Source organism: Ursus americanus, chromosome 6, assembly GCF_024610735.1.
Source record: "Ursus americanus isolate L20-20 chromosome 6, mUrsAme1.1.p, whole genome shotgun sequence".
Lineage (NCBI taxonomy): Eukaryota > Metazoa > Chordata > Mammalia > Carnivora > Ursidae > Ursus > Ursus americanus.
This window is the reverse complement of record NC_142132.1, coordinates 64,494,509-64,507,684: the sequence shown is the minus strand read 5'-3', so window position 1 is coordinate 64,507,684 and position 13,176 is coordinate 64,494,509. Positions and strand designations below refer to the sequence as shown.

At 38.4% G+C, this 13,176-nt stretch overlaps 1 protein-coding gene across 5 annotated transcripts in view; it reads left to right on the top strand.

The window, feature by feature from the left end:
- The window catches only part of BICC1 (BicC family RNA binding protein 1), a 268,196-nt gene that overhangs the window by 149,646 nt on the left and 105,374 nt on the right, over positions 1-13,176 (top strand). For all 5 annotated transcript variants that reach the window (XM_045783141.2, XM_045783139.2, XM_045783138.2 and 2 more), the window contains exon 3: positions 6,804-6,873. In XM_045783141.2, coding sequence (XP_045639097.2) covers positions 6,804-6,873 — 70 coding nt within the window. The remainder of the gene's footprint in view (positions 1-6,803; positions 6,874-13,176) is intronic.

Here is a 13,176-nt window from a genome sequence, read left to right as displayed (position 1 = left end):
ACTAAAACCAAAACAAGAACGTATGATTCCATGTGTATTAGATATCTTTTTAATATTAAAAAAGCAGTGCTATTACTCTTTGATCAGGGTACATTATGCCCTGTTTACAAAATACAGATATGAATAAGAAAGTTAAGATGACTAATTAACTTCTTAAGCTGTTATATATCCACAGCATGCTATCTTCATCACATTTTTCATCATGAAAAAGTAACTTTCAAGCATGCACTACAAAAATATATATTCTTTCTGATACAAACAATCTTAATTTTAATTGCTTCATATGTTTCCAAATTGATATTCTTGGCTCAGTTGCTTTTGTTACTATAAATATTTTCTGTTCATCACATCTGAGATTAGCATAAGAATTAAGTTACATTTCCATTATTAATCCCTTGTAAGCAATGAGTATAGCAAGTCTAACAATGGAAACTTAAAATAATTATTTTTCAAATAGTTTTATCTTTAGATGAAAGCCTCCCGAATCTCCTCTCCCCTATGACATAGAGAATTGCTGCTTATAATAAGAGAAATAAAGAAACCTAGCAGAAATTGGTAGAATCGAGAAGACATTCTCTTGACAATGAAGATGTCCATAAGTTGAAACTGACCCATTTGAAATGACATAAGCATATAGCATCCAGAATCGTGAGTTACAGCAGGTCTTTAAAATATTTAAGTTGAATCATTTTCAGTAAACATTTGAGCTTTGATTTTTGTGAAGGTAGAAACCAGGACAATGAGATTAAAGAAACAAAACCAAAAAAACTAGCTGGAACTCACTTTAGGATTTTTCTCCCTGTGACGGAAGATAGCCATTTTCGTCTTGGAGGTTTTGTGGCTTGTACACCGAGGCACTCCTTTACCTAACTGACATCATGATATATGGCATCCTTGCTCCACAAGGAAGCACTAGCCATTTTAAGCATGTTTCAGTTCACATTTCACACATCTTATGTTTTGCAGAGGGGTTGGTCAGAGTTAGCCACTTAATCGAATTATTCCTTAAATGCAAATTGAACATTTGGACAGTATCCTGGCTTAAGAATTGGGGCATAATATGGATTTCTGGAAAGTGATTTCCTTGTAGGAATTAATTGGATTGTGGAAAATGTACAATATCCTTTTGAAAAGGTGTCGGTGTTTTCATCCATTATGAGAGCCTTAAAATTAAGTGCTTTAGTGGACCCATTTCTGTAATTTTTTAAAAACATCAATTCAATACTTAAGGTTTTTTTTAAAACCTTTGTGAAGATGCTAAGAGATCACCAGCAGCTCCTGTTACAGTTTGCAAACCCTGATTGTCTCCTCTGTCGTTGTGCTGATGTTTTAGATGTCACAGGAGCTTGTTATGTCAGCAACCCAGTCTGCTCAGTGACTTTTTTATCACTTGTGTCCACACCTAAGCTCTTGTTCAACTCAAAGACATGGCCTCTTTGAAAAGGAAAGTAAGCACTTAGGTCAGGGTTGTCTGGAAGCTTTCGAGCCTTTTTTTTTTTTTTGGCTCTAGGAGAAATCCCAGTTTTATCTCCGACCTCCTTTAGCTGCTTTATTAATGAATAATCCAGAATAATGAGTTAAAATAAGTGTTTAAATATTTAAGGTATGATTTAATGTTTATAGAAAAAATTATTCAAAATTAGTAGTTCTTCAGGCTTTGGTTTTGTGAAGGTAGAAACAGGGCCACAATAAGATTTTTTTTTTTTTTAAACTAGTTGGAACTCACTTCAGTTTTGTTGTTATTGTTGATGTTGTTGTTTTTGTTGTTTTTAAAGACATAAGAGTCGTTTTCTTCTCAGAGGTTTTGTGGCTTCTTTGATTTCAGCCGCAGCTACTAGACCTCACCTCTTCCAGCTCTCCTATTTACCTTGATTTACCTCTCAATTTGTCTTGATGACCATTCAGGACATCTTTTTAAAAATAGCTTGCTGGATACAGAGCTTCTGACTTGCTTAGTGCCCTAATTTCTGCCTCTGCACCCCACGATCTGTGTCCTCACCCCACTTCTCCTAGGGCTCATGCTTCAGGCCCCTTTTCCAATAATCCAACTGCAGTGCTGGGGTTCCTGGACCATTGTCCACCTGTACTCCCAGCAGAGAACTACACTTCCTCCTCCTCCTGATCACAGGACTGCTTCACACTCTAGTACTCCATAACTGGTGGACACTAAAACCAACCATTAGTGTACGGTGTCTATGCTGTAGGAACTGACTTGGAGTCGTTGGAGGTGATGGTTTGAAAAGCTTCACTGAGAACTTCTTACGGGGAATTTTGACTTCCTAAAAGTGCAGTAAGTATGGCCTCTTCCTATTTGTAGTGACTCTCCTGGTTTTCAGAGTGGATTTGTAGTGAACGATGGCCAAGCACAGGTACTGCACAGCTTTGGTTTGTGTCATGTCTTCAAGGCTATATGAGCATGTCCATGTACAGATCCTTAGGCGGGTGGAGAAGACGTGAGACATATTTGCTGTCCTTGATGCGTGAAGTGAGCCTTGAAGCACCTCAGCCACACTGAATCACCATCAGACCTGCTGGAGTACCTGCCCTCCCTCCTTCTAGACCTTTCTACATGTACTCCTCTCCTATCTGGGGCACGTTCTCCACCTTTTCTCCAGCCAACTGTTTCTCTTCCTTTAAGGTACAGCATTAATAGGCATTTCCTTAACATAAATTTCCTTGACTACCCATGACTGGGCTAGGACTCCCTCTATACACTCTGATATTGCCCTGCCCCATTATGAAACTTGACACACAGTCCGTAATGCTGGGTTAAGCTGTCCTCTTCCTTGTTAGACCATGAGCTCCTGGAAGGAAGCACCATCTCATTTGCTATTTTATCCCTAGTTTCCAGGACAGCGACTGACCAAAAGTAATCAATATGTAATAATCACTGTGGGCCATATCTGTGTTTGGGGTTTTCCACATGTTTTCTTATCAAAACCTCACAACAATTCTATGAGTAGGTACTATAATTAATTATACAGAGGATAAAAGACTGATAAAAGTGATTTACCCATCATGTAGCTAGAAAGTGGCAGAGCTGGTACTTGACTCTAGAGCCACCTGCTCTTAATGACTAGATCACATACAATGATGAACAAATAAAGGGATGTCTGAGAAGGCATCCAGTCAGAGCTCTGTGTGGGGAGTGCAGCCTAATGAACGGCCTTGGTTGGCATTGTGTGGTTGGCATTGACTGGCCACAGATGGTATTCAGTGGAGTCACTTTTTTCTTTCTTTCTTTTTTTTTAATTTGACAGAGATAGAGGCAGCCAGAGAGAGGGAACACAAGCAGGGGGAGTGGGAGAGGAAGAAGCAGGCTCATAGCAGAGGAGCCTGAGGTGGGTCTCGATCCCATAACGCCGGGATCACGCCCTGAGCCGAAGGCAGACGCTTAACGACTGCGCCACCCAGGCGCCCCTGGAGTTACTTTTTTCTAATCATAGAGGGAAGGTCACCTATGGGTGCCAGGTGCCTGTAACTAGTAATTCATTTTCTTTAAAAGGTTTGACATTTACTGTAGCTCATAGAACTTTGGAGATCATGTGATATGGAAGATAAAACTCTGGTTTTAGAGTTAGGGATACTAAGCTTAGCATAGTGTCCCTTCCCCACACAGATAGTGTCAATGTTAGGGATGTTGAAAGTGAGCATTTCTGAGTCCCGCCACCTCACTGCACGATGGAGACCTGGGACTGGTGGGAGGCTTAGAGGAAGTGTGTGTAAAGTAGCATTTTGACTTGATGGCTATTATATACTATGAGGATATTTTCTCTGGCATATTATTTTCTGTCTTGAAGCATCTATTGGTGTTTAATAAAAAGGAGTCAAATATATATGCAGGGTGATTTGAAGGGAAGTTCTGCAAATGATTAAGATTTTAGAAAGTTATTCTTGCCACCATATGTTGTCAAGGAAGCTTCTCTATTATAGTAGTATAATTATGGCATCCAACGTAATTTACTGGATTAAATGGCCAAATTATTTAATTCAGGAAAAGAAAAGTATATAGATTATTTTCTTACTGCTTCCCTACCAACAGAATTATAGTAAGATCTTATTTTTCTATCTTATCTCTTTGGGTGTCTTAGCCAAATTAGAGGAAAATTCGGAATCAATTTTTAGTCACTTTGAAGATATATGTATGTATAGTAGCTTGAAATTACAGGTGATAAAATGTGACCAATGAGAAGTCCCTCCTAATTGGGGCTTCCTGCTCTCATTCAGTGACTATTGAACTTATTCATAAATTTACTTTTCCTTGGCTTTCAGGATTTGAGTAATTTTGTAGATTATATTTTAGAAAACCTTTACTAACCACCTCCCTTAACCTGACCTTTCAGGATGGTGGCTGTGACCTGTCTTTGTGAGCAGGTCCTGTGCACACACCCAGTCCACTATCCGCAGCTGGCTTTTTGGTGTGTGTTCCTGACTGGACTGTAAGCTTGTGGACACCAGGAATTGTGTCTTATTCATAGCTGTGGGTCCTGGAACTTGTGGTACCTAGGCAGGCTCTTGGTAAATATTTGTAGGATGTTACAGCCATTTGTCATGCTCAAATCTTGAAGCATATTTTCAAATATGTATATACATGTTTGAAAAAGAGGCCCCATGTTCCATATAGTTTGGTTATTAGAGGTATGGTCTTTGCAAGCAGTCTGGTGTTTTTATCCTCACTCCGCTTCTTCCTAACTGTGTGAGGAATAAAGTCGTTTACTTCATAAGCATGCTATGAAGACCCGTTTACCCAAATATATCCTATGCTTGCTGTGTGCAGGGTAGGGAGCTTACTTTATTTTGCAGAGACAGATTATAAACAAATAAACACAGAAAATAGGAGAATTTCAGATTGAGTAAGGAGTAGGCAGGAACTCAACACAGTGAGATGGGAAAAATTTGGGCAGGGATCATGTAGGAGTAGGAGTGTGGACACAGAGACCCTGCACGGAAGCCTCCTGGGCATGTTCCTGGAGAGCAGAGGAAGGATAATATTTATTTTATTTTGAAATATGGATTTAGAGATAACAGTTTAATGGTGAAGACAACTAACAAGGACAGCATGGATGGGAGGAGAAGAAGAGGGGCCAGGTCTTACAGGGTTGGGTGGAACAAGTTCACCTACCTTCAGGGCCAGGCCAGTACCTTGACTTAGTGAGGACAGTGTGATCTCACTTGGGTTTTTCAATCTTTAATAGATACACAGGTGTAGAGAAATATTTCTCTGAGAAGAATAGCAGTGCAAACACCATGATAAATGGCAAGTGAGTAATACAAACATGATGATAATGGCAAGTGACCCTTGACCTCCGTGTGAGAGACCAAGTGGGGGTTGGGGGGCAGCCCAGAGCCTCCAGGCATCTGGTCCTCAGTGCCAGCCAAGTGTTGCCATGTGGGAATGTGGGCTCCAAGTGCTAAATCTGTCAAGTTTTCCAAAGAACCAGAAATCTTAATTTCTATGTGAAATTCCCGGAGTTAAAAATGTTGGCTCATGTTTTAAAAACCTTACGATGGGTAGACAAAATGCATCTATTTGCTGCCAGTTTGAAACATCTGCTGAAAGTTCTTTTATGCTATGAAAAGGGGGATTATGTGAAGTACGATGCATGTTAACATGTTTACTGTATAGCCTTAGGCCCAATACATAGCCAATGCTGAAGGGATAAAGGCACTTTTTATTAATTGCCCCATGTTTAGTTGTCTTCACCTCTAATTTGTTTAGTTAACTCTAAATCTGTATTAAAAAGCATGAATCGGGGTGCTCGTGTGGCTTAGTCGGTGGAGTGTCTGCCTTCACTCAGGTCAGGGTCCCAGGGCCCTGGGATCGAGTCCCACATCGGGCTCCTTGGTCAGCAGGAGCCTGCTTCTCCCTCTGCCTCTGCCTGCTGCTCCCCCTGCTTGTACTCTCCCTCTCTGACAAATAAGTAAATAAAATCTCAAAAAAAAAAAAAAAACACATAAAAAAATAAGAAGCATATATTAGTTGTTGGCCCTGTCAATTTCTTTGATGAATTCTGTATTCATGGTACAAAGTAAACACTAATCTAGTCTTACATGATAAAGGTAGAGAAGAACAAAGGATGAACAGTTTTTGGTTACTCTTTCTTATTTACCATCTACTGCTTTTGCTCTGTGGTGGTGGTTTCCCTCACTCCTTCTTGTCCCTTCACACATTTGCAGCCCAGTCGCCCCACCCCCCTGGGTTAGTCACATGGAAGCGGAAAAGAACTATGGCCAAGATGCCATTTTGCACCAGGCGAAGGATGACGGGAATGCAGCCTTACGACATGATGTCGTGTTTAGAAGTTTTTCATCAGTTTTAATGAAATACAAATGTGCCCAAAGCAAGTTATTAATTTTTTTTCCCAGAAAGAAAGTCTTCATTTAGTATGGCCTAACCCACGTAGTTTTGTATTACAAGGATTATGTGTGGTGTGTTGCAATCTGTTGGCAGTGGTCTTGGGGAGTTTTATTCAGCACAAGCATCTCTGACAGTTCTGGCGTCAAGTGGGGTCAATTACTTGTTCATGTACTTTTGGTCTTGTTGTCTCTATGTTAAAAACTCTGAAGCATAACGGAGAGGAACACTGGGAGTAACAAAATATACTTGAATATTTCTAATAGATTAAAGGCTTATAAAAATGAATCTCTCTTTTCAGCAAGTTTTTTTTTTGCATTGTTTTAAAATGAGGTCATTTTATCAGCATGAGACTAAAGACTTGAAAATAGTTTTTTTAGAAGAATCTTATCTGTAAATACAAGCTCTTAATTGAATCAATATTTTTCTCTCTTAATTTTTGTTACAGATCATGGAGGAAACAAATACGCAGATTGCTTGGCCATCAAAACTGAAGATTGGAGCCAAATCCAAGAAAGGTAAATCATGAGAAATAGAGAAATTGGTGGCTTTGATAATGGAGACTGGAATTACTGGAAGTTTGCAAGGGAGAAAATCAACCCTTATTCTTACCATGTATGTCCCCAGATATTTGTGAAATAACAATATTTTGGAAGGTTTATCAAATTAAAATTATTCCTTTTATCCAACAACCAAAAAAACATTAAGTATTTTATTGTAATGGAAATGTTATTATGGAAGATACCATAGCAAATTACGATTTCAGGGATGTCCTTTCATTCAGTGGCCATGAGTCATGGTGATTCTCTTGCATGTAACAACATGTTTTCAACACATAAACTCCCAGTGTTTATACTTTAGGCTTCTTGTTTTTGTACCACACGAGTTTAATAGCTATTTTTTTCTCCCTCCAATGCGATAGAAACCTTAGGTTTCCTTTCTTGCCTGCTTCTACTCTTCATCTGTCAAACAGTAATGAACCCAGTACGTTTCTCTTTTAGGCTGAGCGTTGCCCTTGAGTGGTCTTTCTTCTGCTTTATCCTAGAACACACCACTCGATGCAGGAATGGAAATACAGGCACCGTTAGTTTTTTTTCCCAGATTACATAGTATTTTCAAGTGACCTGCCAGTATATATATATCTGGATATTTTTTCAAAGTATAACCTTCATCTCAACAAACTTCATTATGTATACTTCTTAAGAGATACATGTAGTCATTAGGAGCTGGTGGGAGATACTATCAAATAATTCAAAAACAATGATTGTGCAAGCCGAACGTTATCTGTTGTGGTCCAGCTTTTTTGTTTGTTGCTGTTTAGTTTCGTATTTGCTTTACCTTCTCCCTATGACTTTTATTGCTAAATGATACTAAACATTGAAAGATTTCTCTTTTTCTTTTATTTTAGTTCAGATTGCCTTTTAATCTCATTTTATGAGTTACTCATCACATGGAATGTAAATTATTTTACAGTTGTTGTGAGGACTAGCTGGACTACAGTGTACTGGGGTTCCTACAGAAACTCTGCTCTTGTGACTTTCTCGTTTCTGATTGTGGTAGCAAGAAAGGGAAAGCCTATGTGCTAAACAGCCAGAAGATCTGGTGAATTTCCAAGTGAGATTCCATAACTTCGTACATGCCTTCCATTTGCCAAGTGCTATGGGATATAGTCTCAATCTTCAGTGTGTTGAGATGTTTTGTACTCATTATGCTAAAGAAGAAATTACTCCTTAGTGGGTTATCTACCTATTTGTTTGCTTGTGGCCATTTAAAAATCACTGGCCTATGCTTGAATAAATTGGAACTTGAACATAAATTGGATTCTTTTTCCCTATTGTCAGGTATTTTTACTTAAAGAATGAAATGAACTTCATTACTATCCTAATAGAAATGTAATTTGATCAGTCTCCAAAGAAAACCCCCAAGGAAACATGATTATTAAAATGATTCCAGATAATTTTGGATGACTTCTTCGCTTGCACTACCCATGCTAGGTTTTTTATTTTTTATTCAAAATGTGGTTACAACTTTAGGGATTTTAGATAATATGGAGATAAATAGATGAGGTTAATGTTTTAGTTTCCAGTCACTGACATACTTAACCCTTTCATCACAATGACCAACTATTCCACATTTTGAGTATATATTTTGCCTTGAAAATAAAAACATTTCAGCAGTACATTTGGAGGGCATTTAGCATAGTTTCCCCAAGGTTAAAGTTAACCTTTGGAATTGTGCCTAAGAATTGATCCCTCCAGGCCTGCGTCTACAGACATCATTTTATTTTTCTATTATTGATGAAGTGCTATGAATGTACACAGTATTGTATGATGAGCAGAATGTGCCAGAAGAGAGAGACTTAGCTCAAGGAAGGGAGGAAAAATCAAAAGTTTTCCTCAGAGGAATTTACGGTTCAGAATTTATTTGAGTTGCTCTTATTACTTAAACACACAGCTGCTGAATCAGTTCTTGGCTAACATCCCTGATATGGTGTATTCCTATATTAATTTTAAAATGGTTAAATTCAGAGATGAAATTTGTTTGATTATAATTTGTAATGGGTAAAAATAAAATGAAAATGGCAGGAGGACCTTCGAAAGGTAATTCTTTGATGCGGATATCTGCCTCTAAATGTTGTATGGAAAACTGTTGTTAGTCTTTATTTTAAACCTTCTTCATTCTAAGCTAGTATTATTCAAGAGACCCAGGACTATAAATGTGTCTAGGGATTCGTGCCATGTTTGGATGGTTATTAAACTCTAAATCCCACAGTGACATGAAGATTTGGAATGTACAGATAATCCCCAGACGATGCTCGTGATACAATATAGGCATGGGTTTGTGCTGTATTTTACTCTGTAGACTTTTGCTCCTGTTGGTTGGATATATAAGCCTAGATGGACATTTTTCATGGCTACTGTTACCAGTCTGCCCCCTTCTATACCCTATCGGCATTTAGTCCTGTGCTTTATTTTTTAAGCCATCAACCCTGTATCAGATTGGCTGTGTGGCTGCTTTGGTTGAAGTGCTGGTAGGGAGGGTGCTGCGTGGCACAAAGGCAGAAAGCCAAGGGCCTGAACTTGCTATCACTCAGAAGAATCAGATTCTTCTCTGGAGTATCTGGCTCAGTAGGTCTGCAGTGGGACTGGGAAATGTATACTTAACAAGTTCCTCTGGTGCTTTTATGGTTAAGCTGAGTTTCGGAAACAAAAATCTCACCATCTGACGTGGAAATATCATGACTTAGTTACTGAGGAGACCATGTGTTTAGAGACAGTGGATGACGATTACTATTGAAAAACAGGCACAAGTCCTTCAACAGCCCCTTCTCCTGGATAATGTCCATCTTGGTTTCCAAAAACTGCACTTTTATGGATTCATTAATTTTAAGTTTCTGTCATCTTTGCAGTCAGTTAGCATGAGTAAGCTTAGAGTGGTAACTGTTGTTCTGTGCCTGTGTGAAATATAATTTTGAGTAAAAAGCCACCTGGTAATTGTGCTTCTCTCTATCCCTTTCTTCCCTCTCTCCTCCCCTTTTACTCCTTCTCCATTCCTCTTAAACCATATAGAACACAGTGAAAAAATGTAATAGAAACATTTCCATTTAGTAAGCGTGGCATTTTGGGAAAGAGCATGTTTGTCATATAAAACTCAGGGACTATAGCATTTTTTAGAATTTACAAGTATTTGAAATTATTGGAAGGTTGAGTTCTCATTAGAGCCAGAAAGAACTGAGAATTTAAGATTCAACATAATGGATGTTTAAGTAGGCAACTCTAGGGTTATCCTAATGGGGGGGGGGTCGTGATTAAGAAAAATAAAACAATATCTATTATTTCTTGTGTACAACACATATTTATGTTGTGTGGAAGAAAATAAAACTCTTTTCAACTCTTAGATTCAGAATTCTAGAATATTCTGCCCTGAATAGAAGAATCAGAGGTTTATGTCCATGAAGACAAGTACTTAAGGATTAAGATGTTTAATACTGTAAAGCCTTACTAACAGAATAACTTGGGGCACTCATTAAAATTTTGAATATGCTATTCTGAATTACGGCCTATTTTAAAGTAAGTGCAGCTTCATTAAAGTACAGAGAGCATTTTGAACAAGTTTGACTGTTGTGCTAAATAGAAGTCCTGCCAGACCTGCTTTAACAGATAAAAGTGATTTGTAATGAGAATTTATCACACTGGTATGATTATGCTGCGTGTGATGCTAGATGAGATTGTTCTCTTAAATACGGTAAACATTTTTCTTACGGTCTTCTTTTTGCCCTTAATTTGCTCATCCGTCTCTTCTTAAACTGGCAAATGTGTAAATGTGGGTGAAAATTGTTTTAAGTTTTTATGCCAAATTCCAAGTAAATGTGGTCAGCATTGATGAAGCTTTATTGTCTTTTGTTCTGGGAAGGAGTTGTCTTACAGAATTTAAGGGATAGAAACTCTTCTCTGCAAGTGTTTCTTTTATGACAATTCAGGATGCCCTAGGATGATCAGGAATGAAAGGTGTGGTTGAATTGCTTGACGTATCTGGTTTTGAGGCAATTTGGCACTAAGTTTGGCCATTTTCTTCCTCCTGGAATAAACAAGAGGATCATTAGAATGAGGTTTTATTATTTTTGGTTGCATTCCCTCAAAACAAGTGATATCTAATAGGAAACCTTAGCTTGAGAAAAACTGTAGACTGTTCACTTTATTTTTTCCAGAGGAAAATGTTTTGTGAAGTGTACTTATACTTTTGTTGGGTATTCATGTTGCACTGGTTGAGGCCTTTAACATAGGGCAGAGGGCAGAGAAGAGGCGTGGCAAGTTGAGCTGTGTTACAGTGTTTCCAGTGGTGAGTTGTGATCTATTAGTGGCTCAAAAATTATTTCAGTGGTCATAACCAGTATGTAAAAAAAATACAACTAGATTAGAAAAGAAAACATTAGAGTGTAAGAGTATTGTTTTATGTCATATGTCACTATTTACATGTATATAAACATATAAATATTGCTAGGTCATGGTGTAAGATGAGTGACAATGACAGGTTGGAGAACACTGTTCTAGGCGATCAGTTCCCCAAAGGGTAAAGAGTATATGCATTTGGTTTGTCAGTGTATCCTTAGCACTGTAACCAGTACGTAGTTGGCACTCAGTAGATATTTGCAGATTTTCCGATACCTCAGCTCAACTCAGTCGTGGTTATAGTGAAACCACAGATACAGATGGAGATGTAAACCACTAAGGTGTGTTGTGTAGTAGAAAGATTTAAAATCATGGCCTTCACACAGGAGTGGCATTTACTATTATGAGAAATACTGACTAATGATGTCTTTCCTGGAGACCTTTTAAGTGAATGAATGTAAGACATGATTTGTGACTGACACCAGTGTGGCTAAAGCTCCTTTCAGTGGTTCTGAGTCGTGGAAGGAAGCATAAGGGAAATGACCTCATCTTTGTCATTTGTGGGACGCCTGAAGGAGCGAAGCTCTCTGCCTTCCCCAGTAAGCTTGAGAACAAAACTTCACAAGATGCAGCCTCTTCCAGCCAGAGTTGTTGTGGCTGTTTTAATTAGTGTTCGGTTACATAATTGACAGGTCACCAATAATACCGAACACCACTGTTTGTTGAGACCCAGCTGGGGCCACACACTATGCAAAATAATTTACATACATAATCTTATTTAATGATCAGAGCAACCTCTGAGTTGCATGATGACATTTTCGGTTTCCAGGTAACTAAGCCACTTGAAGTAGAATAACTTGCCTAGGGTTTTACAGTTAGTAAGTAGTAGACCCCAAACAAACTCGGGTCGCTTTTCAGAGCCCCAAATCCACCTGGGTGAGGTAGTACCTTTCTGAACACCTTTCCTTATTCCAGGGTGTTCTCAGATGTAGTGTCCCTTCAGTGGTCATAGCCACGTAAGCTGATTACAATCACTACCGATAACAGTTTCATAATGCCTCCGTCCTTGGGAATTACAGTGATTCGAAAGTAAGCTATATTTAGTATATCCTTACTCTTGTAGATAATACCTCCTTTTTCAGGGGGACTTAGATTTAAGAGTTAAGAAAAACATGAAACCGTACATAACTGTATACATATTTTAAAAATGCCTGCTTCTGAATTTTAACTTTGAATTTCATATCTTCATGTGTTGTTTCCTTAGGAAGAGACCTTTTGATTTGTCATTAAATTAAACAACTTCTAAGATGGACTTAAAAAGGAAAATAATCTCAGAATGTGTTATAAATTTTACTTGCTTTTCTGCTTTTCAGTGTTTGAAAGCAGTTTCTTTGACCTGCTCAGGAGCCATTGTCTTTCTGCTGGGGAGAAAGATTTTGTATTTAACATATTTGTATATATTGTTAACGTGACTGATTATCAGTTGATGAATGCTGATTGGGAACCACGAGTAGGAATTCAGCCAAAGAACTTGATCACTTGTATGCAGTGTACTAACAGTTACTCTGGTTTGAGAGAACATGGTCTTAGTAGGACCTCTCAGAGGAGGATGGAGACCTGTGGTATTTCTAGTTCCTAAAGTTCCCAGTATAGTTAATAAAAAGCTTATAAAATTAGTGTATATTTTAAATATACAATTGGTCAGTACATCTCTTTCTACATGAACGACTTCATTTGTAGATAGTGCCAAACATGCGAATTTGAGACCCTTTCTGAATACCGTGTGTACTCTCACACACACAGACACACACGCATACACACAGTCTTACAGGTGAGGTGATTTATGCTATGTGATATGCTAGCAAAACTAAGGACCTGAGCTTGCGTTCATTTCTTGGTCTCCAGCTGGCTCCCCTGTCTTCACTTCTGAAG